This window comes from Lithobates pipiens, unplaced genomic scaffold (assembly GCF_037356315.1).
Source record: "Lithobates pipiens isolate NorthernLeopardFrog02 unplaced genomic scaffold, aLitPip1_a1.2 Scaffold_28, whole genome shotgun sequence".
Taxonomy (NCBI): domain Eukaryota; kingdom Metazoa; phylum Chordata; class Amphibia; order Anura; family Ranidae; genus Lithobates; species Lithobates pipiens.
Window position 1 is genome coordinate 53422962 of NW_027507789.1, and position 18336 is coordinate 53441297.

Below are 18336 nucleotides of genomic sequence, written 5' to 3' on the forward strand. Positions count from 1 at the left end.
CACAAGGTGTTTACAGCGTTCATATGCAGAGATGTACCTTGCGAGTGGTTAATCTTGGTACAAACCCTTATTTTCTTTGTGCTTTATATTCTGTATATGGTGTGGATTTATATAGTCATCACATGCTTGTTCTAGTGAGGCTAGTCTATTTTAGCTTGCACTTAAGGCTCCATATCATGTTTTCTTGTATAGAATATACAGTATATATGCAGGTTATGCTCACAGTTGTATGTAATACATGAGCTAAATAGAAGCTCAAGAAATCCTGTTTAGTCACATGGGCTGTAAGGGTTTATATATGCCCTTCATTAACCAAGCTTTTACTAGGGTCTGGTTTTACAATTACCGAAACAGTCTTTGTTGTCAGTTATGTATAACGGTGTAGTCAGATTTTCTGTCATGGCAGACTTTTCCCTGCAGTTTAGTGCTCCTGCCATTGTTTCCCCTCTGTTAAGGGGCTCATATAGATGGGTCCATTAGATTTTTATAATACTCATGGGCAGTCTGGTTGGAGGAAGGCTTTTGTCCCTCTCCAAATAAAAAAGACAGCATTGCACAACTAATGCAACACTGGTCAACATTTTTATTTCTTTTCTAGTCCTGGGTTGATAGCGTTTTCTCATCCACTGGACTGAATGTACAATATGACATCTTTTCCAACAGATGGCAGTAGGTGCAGGATATTTAAGGGTCAAGCCCTCTTCCTCAGAGCTTGGTAGATTGTGTTCATTTTCACCGCCACTTTAATACCAACAGTGTGTGCACTTTTTAGTTTTGGCTTTCCCTAGTCTGGTTAATTCTTGCCAATCTTCCTATACTCCCTAAAGAGGATTTGAAAAATGCAGTTACACTTACAGCCAATTTACATGCGGTTTCCAGGACAGTAGGGTAACCACACGTGTTTTATTTCTGTTGTGCGTTTTTCTTTGCCAGCTTTCATCTGCTCAAATTGATGAATTCCCTTTAATGTATCTTTTGGCTCTCTTGAGGTTTCCCAGAACTGCTAGTTGAAAATCTCAGGGCTCACAGGTGTCTTACATCTCCCTCCCAGTATATTTCTATATTAAAAATGTAAAGTGGTTGTATACCCATGTTCATTTTCAGGCCATCCAGTTTTAGATAATGCCATGTCTCCACTGTATGTGCTTTAAAGATGCCTAATTTTCAATCGCCGATCGGCACTCATGTGACCACCCACCATTCCCGCTCTTAATCTGACATGTACAGGAGGAGCAGAGAATCCCCTGCTGACATCAGCCAGGAGGATAAGATAAGATCTTTGGGAATACAGCTTTTCCCTGCCTTCTGTATATTGTTAAGCACATTCTACTTGTTTGCCAACCTGGCCACCATATTTAACAAGACCCCAGTTTCTATCTAACAGCCATACAGCAAACCTGCACATGCAAAAATTAATGCATGCCATGAAAGAACATCAATGGATGCTGTAATCTTTGGTGCTGCCACAAAATTACACTTAGACTGGAAAAGTACTGTGCGCACTTTGCATCTGCATTTACTCTGTTCAAGGCCTGACTGGGTAGATCTACTCGATACTGCACATGTAATGTGGTCTGTGTACCCATGGGGATTTGGGCTGGTTACAGGTAAGTAAAAAAGGCTTTAGGATAGGGCAACACTTTTTTTTTTTTTTTTTTTAATACAATTAGTCAGCAGGTGAAGGCAGGATGGTTTGAACTCAGAGTGGGCTGTGAAGTGGCTTAGGCTATTTCATACACCTTTTAAATGCTGCCTTGCCATTCATCTCCATACATTTGATAAAAAAAAAAAAAAAAAAAAAAAAAAAATCAATTAAAAAATATATTTTCCCCCTTTTCTGCCTATGCAGTCACATGACTGCATAGCTCTGGCTCCTGTGTGCAGGACAACAGGGTCAAATTCCACAGAGGTAGAATTTATGCTAAAATGTATAAAAGGGCAATATGAAGGCAGCTTTTGAAGAGGTAGAGTAGGGTATAGCATAGTGCTGGATTGATAGTGAAATATGCCTTTACATGTGAAGAACGCCATGTTATTCAATGGTAAAACCCACCATTAAAGGGCCCCCTTAGACCTTTGCCATTCATATGCAACTCAACGCAGATTATGCCACATGTTACCATGCATTGCATAAAGGAAGCGTATTAATTTTGAATGGGCATCAACATACCCCATTAAACTAGACCTGACCCTGGTGCATTAATATGCGTTGAGGTGAACTGCAATGTACCACAAAACAAAAAAATGAATCTGCCTACCAACTCAACGGGGTCGATTTACTAAAAGGAAGTTAGGCCATGCATTTCGCAAGTGCAGTTGCACTAATTTTCCCAGAGCTTAGTGAATGTGGTGAAGATCTGCCGATTTCCATCACCCAATCATGTGCAAGCAAAAATGCGGTCTTATTTTCCTTGCACCCAACTGGGTATTCTTTACAAAGTGAAGCACAGTATTTGCCTTTAGTAAATAAATCCCAATGTCTTGACTTGCACCTCAGAGAAACAGACTAATGAGCTTACTGGTGCAAAAGTAAAGTGTGTGTGCACAATGACAAGAGTGAGTAAATGTTCAGTAACCTGAGATGTAAAATTGAAATCCAGGCAAGTGTATATGGACTACATCCTGCTTTTATATACTGAGACACGGATTACCAGTGAACTGGACACCCAAGAAATGGTATGGGCAAAACAGACTGGAACTGTCCGCATTCTCCCCCCCCCCCCAGTAATCATTGCAAGAAAGCTTTTTTTGTAGTGGAACTTTTTACTAAAAAAAGGCTGCAACGAAATACAGTTCCAAGTAATAACATAACAGTGCTGGAAATAACAATTCACAAAACCGTTTCACAAATGCAAGCTTCTTGGTGACTGATTTGCAAAGAGAAGAAATTCTTCAGCGCTCGTCTGTAGACCATGACTCAGTACAATATTTAACATTTAGTTAGACCCTGCACAATATAAAAATTATGAACCAATAAATGGTGAAAGAAAAGACATACATCAATTTCTTACGTTATGAAATGCACTACTAAATTATGTCTACAAGGAGACCAATGTACATGGCACCTTTCCACTAAAAGGGACGGGGATATGATGCCATAGAAGGTTGTTGCGTTGGCCCTCCACGAAGAGCCTGGCCTACTGCCTGACCCATCAAATGAGAGAGTGCAGGCCCACTTTGAATGAGTGTGTCTAAAGCCTTCTGCACACTAGGGTTGTCAACATTTATACCAGACGATGCTCCTGGTCTTTGACCTGGAACATTGCCTGGTCCCTGGACACGATTCTGAAGTTGTCCATACAGGTTCTGCATTTGAGGAGATGGGCCAGGTCGAGGGGCTGCACCTCTAATTGCTAATCCTGCACCCATGGTATTAGAAATATGACTTGCTGTTTGCTGAGATCTTTGTGGGGGTGGACCAAGAAGTCCTGCATCCATTGATCCTGCTGGTCGTTGCTGAGTGTTGGATAGATTTCCATAGTTCTGGTTTGAGACAGCAGAACCTGCCGTGTTAACTTGGTTAGATGAAGTAGAAACTCCACTGTTGAACAGACTGAGAATTTTTGCCTGCAGCTCTTGTTGAGAGGTGCTTGTGGCCTGAGGTGCTGCAGTAGCAGAGCTTAATTGTTGATTCAGCTGGAGTGACTGACTGCCCACAAGAGAAGATTGGGCCTCAAGAGAAGTTGCTGGTGCAGTTTGTCTTGAGAGTTGTGCTGCAAAAGTCAGGAAGATTATGTGAATTAATTTTGTGGGATTAAATCAGAGAAAAAAAAAAAAAAATCAAACAAACACAAAAACACAAAGCACAAATTAAACAATGCAATGAAACTTACATGTTAGGGAGTCACCAGACATGGCCAATAATCTCTCTTTCCGTTGCTGTAAATATAGGATGACTTTGTCTATTTCCTCAGCTGTCACATATCTATTGTCTGCCAACAAGCTTAGGAGAGTCATTATTCCAGGAGGGTGACCCCCCCTTACTCCCTCATCCAGAGCACCACGCTCTCTTAATATAGCTTCTGCCGACAACTTGGCAGCTTGCCGTGCAATATCTTCACGTTCCTTATCGCGCGATTCTGTTTTGTACCGCTCGTAGCTTCTCGCCACAAGAAGCATCGCATCAGCAATTGGCATGTTCCGATGTTCTGTAAAAATAAAAATGACATTCCAACTTCAAGACAAAACACAAAATACTGCAACTTTCAAGCATAGAGCCTTTTTTTTTTTATTAAAAGAATAAAAATCAAAAAAAAAAAAAATCAAAATCAGGCATTCTACAATTCACATGGCATACTTTTTGCCTCAGGGCTTGTTCACACCAGCAGTTACATTATATAGCACATCATTAAAAAGGATTCATATGGGGATATTTGCTAAAACTGGTGCAGCTGTACATAGTAATCAGCTTCTAGGCACTATGCCGGGTTCACACTGGTACGACAAACACTCCGACATTGGGAAGCTCATGTCGCATGAAGTGTGAAAAAAATAAAAAATAATCAATGCTTCCCTATGGGAGCCGTCTTAACTGGTCCGACTGTTCCCCTTAAAATCCATACCAGCCCGAAGGTATTTTTTTTTTATTTAATTTTTTTACATTGTGCATTCCCCCTAAAGATTCATACCAGATAGTGCCCGTTATTGTCATGGATCAAAGTCGGACTTCAAGTCACAGAGCAAAGTCAGATCAAAAGTGCTACGACTTGTGTCGTACCAGTGTGAACCTGGCCTTATTTTCAAAGCTAAAGTGAGAAGGCGGTTGGCTTCTATGCACAGCTGCACCAGATTCTGTGTGCACCAGTTTTAGTAAATCTCTCCCATTGAACCACTTACTTTTAACTACATTAGAATGTCAGTGTCAGGCCATCCTTCTTTACTCACCATAGCAGGCTGCATCGCAGCATGCTGAAGAAAAAAAAAAAAACCCAAGCATATAGTGCATGTGGGCTCACATTCAAATCCTAGCAATGTTATTAGAGATTTGAAGGGTGGTATCCTCAAGACCCCATTCACACTTATGTGAATTGTCGTGCAACTTTGGACATCAAAGTCGCAGGATAAGTCCTTGCCCATGTTTTCCAATGATAACCATTCATATTTGTGCGACTTAAAGTTGCAGCAACTTCCAAGTAGTTCATGCACTAGTTTGGTCTGACTTTCATGGAACTTGAGGGCCATAGGACTTCAATGTTCACCCTCAAAAGTTGCATGAAAGTCATACCTGAGTGTTATACAACAGTTGTCCATTATCACTGGTCAAAGTCAGTCATATCCAAGTTGTATCCAAAATTTTAGCAGTTGAAAACAAGCTTTAACCAATGCAATCACAAATCACATCATAGGATTATCTATTTGCGCTGTAATGTAAAAACTCAAAACCAAAATGAGTACAGAGTACACCTGCCTTGAGCGCTTGTTCGTTCTTCCCTTTTTTGAAGTGGAGATAATGCAAAACACTGCAATGCCTGGAGACAGGGTGACTTTTTAGCAGGTCTAGGTATCCTCATCTGGCAAGCAAAGCAGTGTATATATTTTTACTTAAAGGCTATTGGAAGGACTGCACCACACCGATTCTACTGAAACAGATAGTGCCTGTCTGTTCTACTGATGTTCGTTTGTTACTTTTAGTATACTCAAGTGAAGTAACTGAAGAAATGGTTAGGACAACCATCAGCTGAGATTTCACATTCAATTTGTGTGGCTCATTCTCCCTTCCTGGTTCCAGTGACAACAGGACAACAGGACAGAACCACAAAAAAAAAAAAAATAAAATAGAATAGAAATAAGCAGCTAGGACCTCGCAATTAGCTCTCTAAGGCCATCAGTCCTGTTTATTCCGCTCACCATCTGCTCCACTGACAATGCCAAACAGATTGAAACTAACGCAAAACTTCCAATGGTAGCAGCAGAAACATATCAACCCCTCACCCACTCTGGCCAAGGTGGAGGAAAGTTTAGGTTAAAGCTCTACTTTAGATTTTATCCCAATCCCCCCCCACCACCACCACCACACAAAAAAGAAAGAAAAAAAAAAAAGACACAACCAAAATAGGGCATCATGAGGATTTATACACTACTGCGCCCAAAAGTGACATCCTCATGTCTTTACATCCACCAGACAGAATCTGGTAAATGAATGGATTGAAGACCAAGTTGCGGCCTTGCAGAATTGAGCCATGGAGGCTTGGTGATGCACTGGCCACGAAGCACAAACAGCCCTAGAGTGCGTTTTGATTTGAGAGAGTGGACTCCACCTCTAAACCATAAGCTTGAATGATTACTTGTGGAATCTATTTAGAATAGTAAATTTTGATGCTGCCTGTCCTCTTTTAGGACATTCAGGCAATGCAAACAAAAACATAAATTTTCCGAATTTGAGCAAAAGTAGACATTGACTGCTCTCATTAAGAAAATGTAGTGATTTTACTTCCAAAGGATAGGGTTCTGGAAAAATGAAGGCAGAACATCCTGGATTTAGATAAAAACCTGATACTATGTTTGCTAAAAAAAAGTTAGGATGAGGACACAATACTACCTTATTCTTGTGAATAAAACTATGGCTCTTTACAAGAAAGAGCAGCCAATACTGATACCCTTCTTGCAGCAGATATGGTTACCAGAGAAAAAAAAAAAAAAAAGTCAAAGAAGGACCACGGGAATTTGTTATATCGACCCAAAAAAGGGCTGTTTTGTAATGTCGACAAAACTAAATAAGTCCCAAGAGTTCAGGGGTTACCTGACCGGAGATTAAGCCAGGTTATCCCCTGAATAAAGCTATAGACCAAAGAATGCAAAGCAAGTGGTCGCTGAAATAATACCGAGACTTGTCCTTAGAAAGCACTCAAGGCCAGCTTTATTTCTCACCCCATCTGCAGAAAAAAAAATCAAAGGACTCTACCTTGACTCATTTCCTGAGGTGCAGCTCCTGGTTTCACATCAGGAGACATATATCCATGAAGGCCCGTTCTGCATTAACCCAGGTAGAAAACTACCGAACCTGACAGCCTACGCTTCTTCAGAGTGTGGGTCTCCATAGCCAAGCCATTAAATTTAGCGTTTGTAAAGTAGGATGGAACTCCGGATCTCGCGAGAGAAGGTCTTGCCATAAAGGTAGGGTCCATGGGTCCCCTACTGCCATCTCTGCATACCAAGATTTCCTGGACCCCGCTGGGGGTCACAAGAATCAATGACTTCCCTTCCCTGTGAAGTCGTGGACGCAGGCAGCATAGGAGGGAATGCACAAATCAGCGAGAACAGATTCCACGGGAATAGCACGGTATCTGTTCCGCATGCTAGCGGATCCTTTGTTCTTGACACAAAGTTGTCAATTTCTTTGTTGAACCTGGATTCCCTATCCTTGACATACTGACAGGAAAATATCTGGGTGAAGGAACAACTGCTGGTGACTCAAGTAGTCCGCCTGACAATTTTATATTCCTAGAATAAAGACTGCCGATAGGCAAAGTACATTGTTTTCTGCCCAAGATAGGATAAGATTTACCTTTCTCTGGGCCGCACAAATTCTTATGGCCCCTTGGTGATTAATATAGGCCATTGCTGTGGCATAAACCGATTGAATCCTGGCAGGACAATACCTTAAAAACTGAACGTTCAGGCCCTCAGAACTAAGGGTTCTGCCTGAATTTCTAAAATGTTAATGGTCAAGACCATCTTACTATTTCCCAGGTAACTGAAGGAAGGATTTTCCCCTTTGCAGCTTTTTGGATGTTAACCATAAACTGAGGCTCCGGCGCACCCAGCCCAGTACCTGGTATTTCCAGGTGGTCTTTCATCCGGGTACTAACAAGGCCCGACCCTGCCTAGACTCCAAGATCAGACGAGATTGGGCGCTATGGCCGTAGACTTTGGAGTCAGACAAAATTGGAACTGTAGAGCTTGAACCCTTTGTCGTTTCAAGCCGATTAGATACCGTTTTGCTTTATGGTGCTGATCTTTGCCTGGGATACGAACACCGTTTTCTGGGTGTACCTATGATCAGACCCAAGTATTTTCTTCATGGCTTTAAAGAAGATTTCTCCTAGGTTGAAAATCTGACCTAGATATTCCAGGTAGTCGAATGTGGAGACCATACTTTGGTCTGAGCGGGCTATTGACTGGTATAAAGAACAGATCGATTAGGTAAACCATAATCGTTATACCTTGGGCCCTCAATCTGGCTAGAAAAGGAGCCAGAACCTTTGTACTTGAGGTGCAGCAGCTAGACCGAAAAGCAGAACTACACACTGAAAATTAAGATTTTCCACTTTAAAAGTAGATATTACTAGTGAGCGAGTAAATAGGCATATGGAGATATGCATTTTTGACGTCGATTGACACCATAAGTTCTCCCCCTTGTAGAATGGTGATAAATGATTGGATTGAGTTCATGCAAGGTTTTAAATAGCCTCTCGAAAGGCCCACTACTCAGGTGGCGTGCAAGTCTAAGAAGCTTGTCTAGCTTGGCATGTACAGCAAAAGCAAACAACGAGATAGCCCTCCACAGATTTCCCACTGGTGGTCATAAGGTTATCAATGATAGGAGGCCCTAGGAAGGACAAAAAATGTCAGGGGGGTGCAGCCTAGGGGCAGGGACTGTGTCAACTGCCATCTACACACAAACTCACCAGTGCTCTCATCCTGGTTTTCTATAAGTGGCTATTTTAACACATACTCTGCAGGCGTGGTCCCACTATTGCCATCACAAAACACACCTTAAGAAATGCCATGCAGCCTTGTATGTAGGCCTAATTGGACGCAAAGAGTAAAAGGAGATTCAGCAGCACCGAGATGCAAATTATATAAGAAAGGTTTATTGAGAAGGCAGTGTTTTTGATACACAAAGCTTTAAACCATTTTGAATTACTCTTTGCTCTCCCTCACATTTTGCGATTAGAAAAAACAAAAGCAGCCAATGAACATTTTGTAGCGCTAAGAATAGGCTAGGGATGTCAACAGAATGGCCAGCTTAAGTAACTACTCATGTTATCCAATGCAGCTACTAGTTGACCAAGGCATACCTGCAATTTGTAGCGGCATACAAGAAAATTGCAACAGCTACTCTTTAGCTAGCTACAAATCGCCAGAGAAAACAGGTGGAAAGATTTATAGCTGCTACTTAAAAATTACCAAAGTAATATAAGCCTTGAGGGTGCATCAAGTTTAAAATTTGCAGGGCTCACTCACATAGGTGATTAGGCTGCTGCTTTTAGATGGCCCAGAATGCAGTGTCTGTGTCCCGAACCCATCAGAGTCCCTTACTGCATGTAATACCTCAAATGAGCAATGACATTTGAAAAAAGTGTCAGCTATGGACACAGATTTACATAGGTTACAACTCTGGCCATGCAACTGCTTGCACACAACCTGTGCGTGTGGCTGAAGTTCCAAAGGATTCTTGCCATCGGAGAAGCTAATCGCCCATACGAATGTGCCCTAAGTGTGCAAATAGTCCAATAAAAAAAACTGGGTTGTCCCTAGTAGTAGTAACCTAATAACTTCAATGCCATTTCTGGCAAATGGCTACTATTCAAATGCTACAAAAATATAGCATTTATCCTCTTACAACAGCAAGATTAAAATAAAACAAACACCAGAGGGAATACCTTGCGGGGTTCCACATAAGATGTTCACGGTGCAAGAGTGATGTGTCTGGTGCTGCTGAGTTATCACTATAGCAAAAGGTGAGCCTCCTCTAGAAACATCTTCCAAGGCTTGGGTCAGAGAAACTTCTGTGTTTAGAAAGATCAGATCCACCATCATACCAAGGTCACGGACCTTACGTCCCACAGTTTCTGCATATTCCCTGGAGGAAAGATTGTGAGGAGGGGTGATTAAATGACATATGTTAGTCAAAGTATGCCACTGGTCTCACTGAATGCAACATGATAAACCATATCTGCAATCTTACTTTGACTGTTTGTTAACCACCACAACAGAGCAATCAACAGGGCGCTCAGCATCAACTTTTCTTTGAATTTCGTCAAAATATTGCCTGTACAATTCTTCACGGCGTCGTTCCTCGCGTTTAAGTCGATCTAAATATAAAAACACAATTTTAAGCATTTATAAAAATTGAAAGTTTCCCTTCTATAATATATGTATACATTGCTTACACAGATCAATGCATTTATGGAGCTAATGCAATGTAATGTTACCCCAATCACTAAAAGCTCATAAGCTTTATCATGTTAATATTTCACTTTCATTAAAAGAATATCAGTGCCATGAAGGTCTATGTTCAGGCACTGATGACAGCACATTCATTGTACATGCCTCCAAAAATAAATAAATAAATGTTGCTCCTCCATTGTCATGTAGACTTTGAGACTACAACTGCCCAACATATGTATATATGGTTCACTGTTGTCACCATCAGAAAAAAAAACTGCCCCGAGAAATGCTTTGCAATCATTGCTGGTTGCATGCATGTAGAAAGGCAGCGAAAAAAGGAGGAGAAGAAAAAGAAAACCTAGGAGACAATGCTTAAGCAAAACGTCAGTCCGGGCTTACAATTAACTTTCAAAAACATTTGAAAACACAGCTCCCCAAGTTTAAGACAATCTACCACGTTGGATGCTGCATGAGGTTTATTGTTACACGTAAAACATATTAAAAAGCAGAAAATAGGAAGAAAAGTCATCCAGAACCACAGGAGGGACCCAGACGTTTTCTGAAAGACACTGTTTCTTTGAAATCTTTTACAATACCAGCTGGTAATGTACATGAGGGAATAAAAACAGCTTGAAACATTCAATAGTGCAGAGAAAGAAAATACACACCTTCTGGAAACCTATCGAGGGAATCCCTAAGCCGATCAATCAAATCATCCCTCTTTCTAGACAAATCATCAAGGCGAAATTTATCAGCGAGGTCATCGACTCTGAAGGAAATAAAACACCAATCTGAGAAACCTTTCAACAGGAAGCAGTAAAAGTTTAGTAGAAGGCAATGATGTTGAAAGTACAAGACACTGATGACCAACCCACAGCCCTGTAATACTTATTGTGCAGCCATTGTGCACCAGCAGTCAGTGTCTGGTCTAGGAGCTTATTTCTGGGCAGTAAAAGAAAAGGTTTATCATATTAGGTTTCTACTAGCTAAGGGCTCTTTCACACACATCAGTTTTTCAAGCAGACCTGATCAGATGCTTCATTTACTCCTATGGAGCGGCGGATGTCAGCGGTAACATGTTCGCCGACACTCGCCGCTATCCAATCCTCTCTGTGAAATACAGGATGGGTGGATGAATGGATGGATGGATGGAGACCCTATTTTCCATCCGTCTGGCAGATCAGATAAAAGACGGCCGTTACCCAGAGCCACACGTGAACCAAGCCTTACTGTATGTCAAATACCAGACAATAGTTATTCAGCCTCTCAGCACATCACTAGGCATAACATCCTATAACAACCTGCGTTCCTAGGATTGCCATTGTAGAGACACATGAATGGGGCAGGTTTAATTGTACTAGGCGCAGGGCCTATATTGGCATTCTGTATAAAGCAAATACCATTACGACTGTGTTGGGGGGGAAAATAAAAAAATAAAAAATAAAAAACACCCACACAACACCTATCTCCCCAAGATGTATTGTAATTTGCATGCAATATAAAAGTAAAATTAAGTTAGCTTTTATTTTGAAGCATTATTATTTACAGCAGTGGTCAACCCTGTCCTCAGGGCCCACTAACAGGCCAGGATTGCAAGATAACTGAAATACATCCCAGGTGATATCATTTGCTGCTCAGTGATTGCAGTATTCCAGTCTGCATCTCCCCAAGGTAATACATAAAACCTGGCCTGTTGGTGGGTCCCGAGGACAGGGTTGGTGACCAATGATTTACAGCACAGTTCCTCGCCTGCCACCTGATTTGAAAGGAAATTGAATACAGTTGTCCATGGACAGAATAATTTTTGCCAACAAAGTGGTTGTAAACCCTCAGATACCCAGTGAACAGCCTCAGATGATACAGATGAAACAAATCCTCCTACATAGAAGTGACTCATGCTGATAACAGAGGAATGAAGGAACCAGAGAGGGAAACACTTAGAGCTTTGGAGAGAGATAAGTAAACACTACAGATATATGCTTTGCTCAGATTTCATGATGGAGGTTTACAACCACTTTAAGCCTTGCTAACAATAAGCTGGATATTTATTGAACATGAAACAATGGATGCCAAGAGGCATAAGACTATCTAATAACAATACTCTTTCTGGCAAAAACAAATCTCATTAAAAAATTTTTTTTTTTTACGTAAACCAAGTTACTTTACTTACATTTAATTGCTATGTTGCATCCTCCCCAATAGGGAGACTCTTGATCACAAAATTTTGCTTGGATATGCTAGGTTCTAAATAGGGACATTCTTGTTTGCATGCTCTGCTCCATGAGACTACGATTGACACCTATATAATCCCTATTGCTCATGTCTCCTTTTTACTATCATTTGTTTGCCCATTACACAATTTAACCATCTAAATGCTGACCTGATATGTTGGATCATAGGTTAATAACCCCTTTTGTAAAGGAAAGTGTGAGTTACAAACTGTAATTCTCAGACTTCTGATTTGATCTCTGCTAGCTGCATAGCTCAGCAGTCAAAGGTTTTAAAACACCTTCTCTACATTTCATGAGGGGCAGAGCACATCAATCTCCAAAATGCCTGGCTCTTATTTGACAGCTGAATTTAGTATGACATAACAAGTGGCTAACATAAAAGTCACTAAATGCGGAGATGCAAAATGGCAGTTTTGCGGGTATTCATGTGCTACGAGTTAAATTAGAAATTGTGGTTATTTCTGCAATTATGAATGTTGTGCAAGTCAGAATTTCTTGTTTTTAACCTTTAGAAAAAAAAAAAAAAAAAAATTCAAACCTGTATAATGGATCCCTGGGGTCCCGAGCCTCCCTGTATCTTTCAAACAATGGGTCTCTCACATCTCTTGCATCACGCACACGAAGATCTCTAGCATCTCTTAGGTCTCTTGTTTCACGAAGGTCCCTGAACTCCCTGGACTCTCGATTTTCTCTTGCATGGAGATCTCTAAGGTCTCTTGTATCTCGAGAATCTCTGATGTCTCTCGCATCTCTGAGGTCTCTTGTATCTCGCGCATCCCTGAGCTCCCTCGTATCTCGAGGGTCTCTTGCATCGCGAGAATCGCGGAATTCCCTTTCACGACCATCTCTCAAATCTCGAAGGTCACGATCTCTAAGGTCTCTTGGTTCACGTCCATCTCGCCCATCACGAACTGCTCTTGAATCTCTGTCACGTGGTTCTCTACTAGCTCTCCGTGGGCTAGAGCGCATCGGTGAGCGGGAGCGTTCACGTCTTGGCTCCTGGCCTTCTCCAAAGCCATACAAATCTCTGAAGCACCAAAAACAATTGTTAGTTTAGGTTTTAAAAATAACAGAAAGCAACAAAAAAGTATAGAAAACAAGCTTCTATACTTTAGCTCCATCATATAAAAAAAAAAAAAAAAAAAAGGCTTGAGGAGTCCTACTGTCTTTGCAGAGTCAAGTGCAATAAAGGGGCAAGAGCAAAAAAAAAAAAAAAAAAAAAAACCTGACATTTACTATACTGCAGTGTTACAATTTTAGACAGTGAATTTAAAAATTAAAAAACACGATTGACGAGTTCAATATTACACCAGTTTAAACTTTTTCTTTTTGACTGTTGGATTAAGTTGGAGTTCAGCCTCCAATTTGTGTTTAGGTTTCAAACACTCAGTAAGAGGAAGAGAAGGTTTAGTGTGGTTTAAAACATTGTTGGAACAGAACATGTTAGAACAAAGGGTTTTTGTTGTCTTTCCAGAAGGTGACAGCGTGTCTTGGTTTACTGCGTTTGAAACCATATCTTTTAGTTACATTGAAGAACTAAACTAAAAGTACCACACTAACCTCAAAACAACCTCACTGAGATCAGTGGCAAAAAATGGTTGAGAAAGTATTCTTAATAAAAGACTAAATATACATGCACAAGTGTTAAAAACAAAAAAGATACACATTTCAACTGAAAGGACCCCAGAATTTTCCATCAGAATAAAAGCTGGGTACAATCTGCAATTTTTTTTCTTTAAACACTCAATCCAGTGGGTTACACCACACAAAAAAACACCACAACCCTGGACCGTTCGCTGTACCAACACAAGCCATGTTGGCAATCTCCCCCGCTGTGCCATAGTATTCCGACAGGATGCTGGTTTTCCAGCATATCACCCTGCCAGAACACAAAAAAGGCACAGATGGGGAGGAGACCACCACACTTGCATGTGTACAGCGATCTGTCTTTTTTTTTTTTTATTCACACCACAAAAAAATAAAAAAAACTTTACATGTGTACCAGGCTTAAGGCTACATTAACACTGATGTTTGTATCAGACAGCAGCTTAAATGCCAGCAATCTGCACGTCAAAAACGTGAAATCTTCAAAGCAGATTTTCGCTGAGTCAGAGTACTCAGCCCCCCCCCCCCCCCCCCCCCCAATTACCACATTCTTGGTGGATGCTATACACCAGTCATCTCCTTTTCCACTTTGTTGGTAGTTTTGTGAGCAAGGAGATAGAGCTGTTAAATTGAAGTTGAATGCAGAGCAAAGCTGGTGCTTACCATTGTGTACCTGTTTGAGAGCCGGAACAAACAGCACTACTTAGAAAAAAGAAAATGCACTGCCCCAAACGGCATGGTATTGCGGTACAATGAGACTTGCTGTCCACATAATGCACACTGCAGGTGACTGCACTGCCCTTGCAATCTTCATGCAGGTGACATTTAACAGCACCCCAAAAAGCAGATCGCTGTTAAAATTTGTCACCCGCATGCAGATCGCAGGGGCAGTGCGGTCACCTGCAGTGTGGAAAATGCGCATGGAACACGCCTTTCTTCCACCACATTCTGGTGTGTACCGGCCCTGAGGCAGATAGAGGCGCAAATGAAGATGTGTGCATCCGCTAACATCCCAGCATCTAACAGATATTTTGTTCTGATGTATGAAGAAATAAGAACCTCCCTCGATAAATAAACTTTACCAGAATGTCAGTGTCCATCTTTGACAGCTTACTTGCTATTGTTAGGCCATGTCTGCAAAGAATGTCAACATGATGATGAATGAGAACCAAGAGGAATAGGCACCATTTCAGGATGGGGGGGGGGGGGGGGGGGGGTGTATTATTTTCGCCTGCTAAACACAAGGCATGTTTGGCTGCAGGGAGTCGATCCTGGACGCAGCACTTTCCTTTTCCTAAACTTCGCTAATCTTTATGCATGCATATCATGATTACTTTGCATTATGAGTCCAGCTGCTTTTAGAAAAGTCTTCTAAATGCAGCTAAACATTGAAATTTAGACATGAATGTAGCCTAAAGATTTCTGTACAAAATGATTGTTGCAAAGATTACCAAAAAAAAAAATATATCACAAATTTGCCACCAAGTGAAATAATTAACCCTTTTGCTGGAACAGCGAACGATTGTTTACTATTGTTCTGAAGGCTCGCTAGTAGAAGTGATATGGGTGGCAACACTGCTAGAAATGGGCCAACTCACTTCCACCTGCTATGTGCCCCAGTCTACCTGCCTATCCTGGGTGCTTGGGACTTCCATGGCAAGCATCAGGTTGGAGAGTGGTGGGGAGATCAGTGAACATCCATTCGCTGATCTGCCTAAGGTAGTATGAACCTGGAAGTACTCTGAGCATTTTCTGGTTCAGAGCGATCTAATCATAGCTGCTCTTGCTAGGGAAAAAGCTTATGGCCCGCAGTCTGTGCTCCACCACCTTCAACAGAGCAAAGAAGCGTCAGTCACAAATCTCTGAAGCCTCCTTTAAAAAAAAAAAAAAAAAAAAAAAAAAAAAGGGGAAGAAGAGAACCCAACACCTGCACTATGCTTTCACACAAGGCTTTTCAGCCCCTGTGCGATAGCAGTAAAGTTCCATAAACACCTAGGAAAAAAAATTTAAAATATAAAAGCCCCGACTCCACATACATAAACAAGTGTGCCATACACGTTAGGCATCGCCACGCAGAATAGTAGAGCGCAGTAATTTTAGGGCCGTCATTCACTGTTAACTGTAAAATAGTGAGCTGTATGGGTTTTAACGGCACAGTCTATTGGCAATTTTGCATATCGTTGATTTTTACCATTTCACAGGCGAGTGCAGTTTTTCGACTTGACATATTTGGTATTTAGTTACTCGACGCAACCTCAGCTTTTAAAATTTGGGTATTCGTAGCAGTATCGCAATCATGTGAACGATTAACTGAAATTAACTTTCAAGTTTTGCTTATTCCTAACGACTTGCCAGCAAACTGATCAGGGGGGAAAAAAAAAAAAAAAAAAAGTTAACATGCTGCATCGTAAACACACGTGGCAAATGATTTTAGTGTAAATCCATACTTAGTGCACCTTCCAGAACAGAAGTTAGACCATCAGAATTTAAATAGCATTTCTAATATTAAAGCTTCTCTGGCACTTGGTTTTGCGTTATATTATATACAGTAGCACTTTTATGGAATGTCAATTACCACGATAGGAATCCTGTATATTAAATGAAATATTTGAGAGACTAAAGCAAGAAGAGTCAATGACAGCCTGGGTCTAGCTCCTAATGTGGATGGGAACCCAGCTGCTATTTTTGTTAGTTCCCTTTCTGCTATCTCTACCATTTTAAGAGCATATTTATGGATATATGGCATTAAGGATAGGAAATATCGTTTTAAAATGTGACGCAATTTGATGCACAGAGGAGGGCAATGAAGAAGCACCTCTTACCACTTACTCTGGAAACAGCTTAACAGGAGTGTTTTTTTTTGTTTGTTTTTTTTTTTATCAGATCATTTATAGCTTCACAATTTAACAGAATGTCACTGTCCTTTTTACATAGATGGAGCAAAAAGCAGAACGCGTACATATGCAGAATGCATACATATTTAGTCCAAGGTCGTAGTGTTCATCCGGATTATTTCGGCATAAATACATCCAAATGAAGGAAGAACATTTTATAGGACGAGGTCCAGGTAGGAGATTTGCAATAAAGTGAAGTTACTGCAGGAGTTCTTCCTGGGACCACTTAAGAACAGTCCTTGAACGTCTTGCAAGTACTTTACCTTCGTGACGGGCTGGACCTGGACGGACCCTTATTCATATTTCTTCTTTCGACTGCTTTGTTAATATCTGAAAAGCACAATTAACCCATCTGTTCAATAGTGTGCAATAGGAGAAAACATTTAATCAAACAAATAAAACAGATACTAAAAGGCAACTGATTAAAAAGAATGTTTATTTTCAGTCAGTATAGGAATGCCCTAAATCTACAGTACACAAAGTCAAGATATCGCAATAAATCAGAGTTCATCTCAAAATACTTTACCACCACTCGTCTTACAACATAGTTGTAGGTTGTAAGGAAGATCAGTTCAGTATACACTTATTACAAATGTAGGAAAAAAAAATTGTAATAAATGATTAGGGCATCCAGACTGGGGATATGGCTCCATAAAATGAAATATGTTTTCAAGGGTATGCATGATGAACCACAAAGCACGTTTTCCTGCTTAGAGTCTTGGTTATACATCTTCCAAGTTTAGAGGTTTGTCAACACAAACATAAAAGCGTTTAAACGATGCCGATTTTACGACAACTAAAAGAACAGCAAGCACCACGGTATATAGACGACGCATGAGGAGTTTTTATTGATGCAGAGCAATACGGGCGCAAAAGGATCAACATGTTTTTAGGATAACGTTTTGTTAGGAGGGGAAAAAAGCCCTGTCCAATGGTTTTCAAAATTATTAGTTAAGAATCGTCTATGTTGCATGTGACCAAATTGGATGCCACGGGGATGGAGGGGGACGAAGGTTAAAAGCACATAAGATTTAGTGTCGAGTAGAATATATGAATCCGTCTTACTGTAACAAAAACAAGAGACTGAGTATCGTACGTATTTATAAAGCATACTGTAAGATTGTTTGTGATCAACAAAACTAGTTAGAATAGTCAAAACTGTAAAATTAGACATTAAATCGTTCCACTCTTGGAGATTTATGCCTTGTGCAATGCAATTTCCCTTTACCATTTTACCCAATTTTTGCACCAAGAAGCAGGTTGCATGAATTAAAGTTAGTGAAATTCACAAAAATATGAACAGTCTGAAGCTTCCCAAGAAACAAGCACATGATCTATAAATAATAGTGATCATAAATTTACCACCCATTCTTTAAAGTTGAATTAAAATAAAGACCATGCAAATGGCAAAACACAGGATGCTGTACAAACATACAGCCCAACACCATGGATAGTAGACAAATATAAATCTTACAAGATGAAAGCCACTATAC

The 18336-nt window shown here is 40.6% G+C and overlaps 1 protein-coding gene across 5 annotated transcripts in view; it reads right to left on the reverse strand.

Annotated features, from left to right (window-relative positions):
* Window positions 1-2743: 2743 nt before the first annotated feature.
* NCOA5 (nuclear receptor coactivator 5) overlaps window positions 2744-18336 on the reverse strand; it is a 39187-nt gene continuing 23594 nt past the window's right edge. For 3 of the 5 annotated variants that reach the window (XM_077459241.1, XM_077459244.1, XM_077459243.1), the window contains 7 exons: window positions 17107-17173; window positions 12883-13371; window positions 10782-10882; window positions 9911-10037; window positions 9594-9805; window positions 3834-4148; window positions 2744-3713 (listed from right to left, as the gene is read on the reverse strand). In XM_077459241.1, coding sequence (XP_077315367.1) covers window positions 3073-3713; window positions 3834-4148; window positions 9594-9805; window positions 9911-10037; window positions 10782-10882; window positions 12883-13371; window positions 17107-17173 — 1952 coding nt within the window. In that variant the 3' untranslated portion in view covers window positions 2744-3072. The remainder of the gene's footprint in view (window positions 3714-3833; window positions 4149-9593; window positions 9806-9910; window positions 10038-10781; window positions 10883-12882; window positions 13372-17106; window positions 17174-18336) is intronic. The other 2 variants (XM_077459242.1, XM_077459245.1) reach the window with 2 other exon arrangements.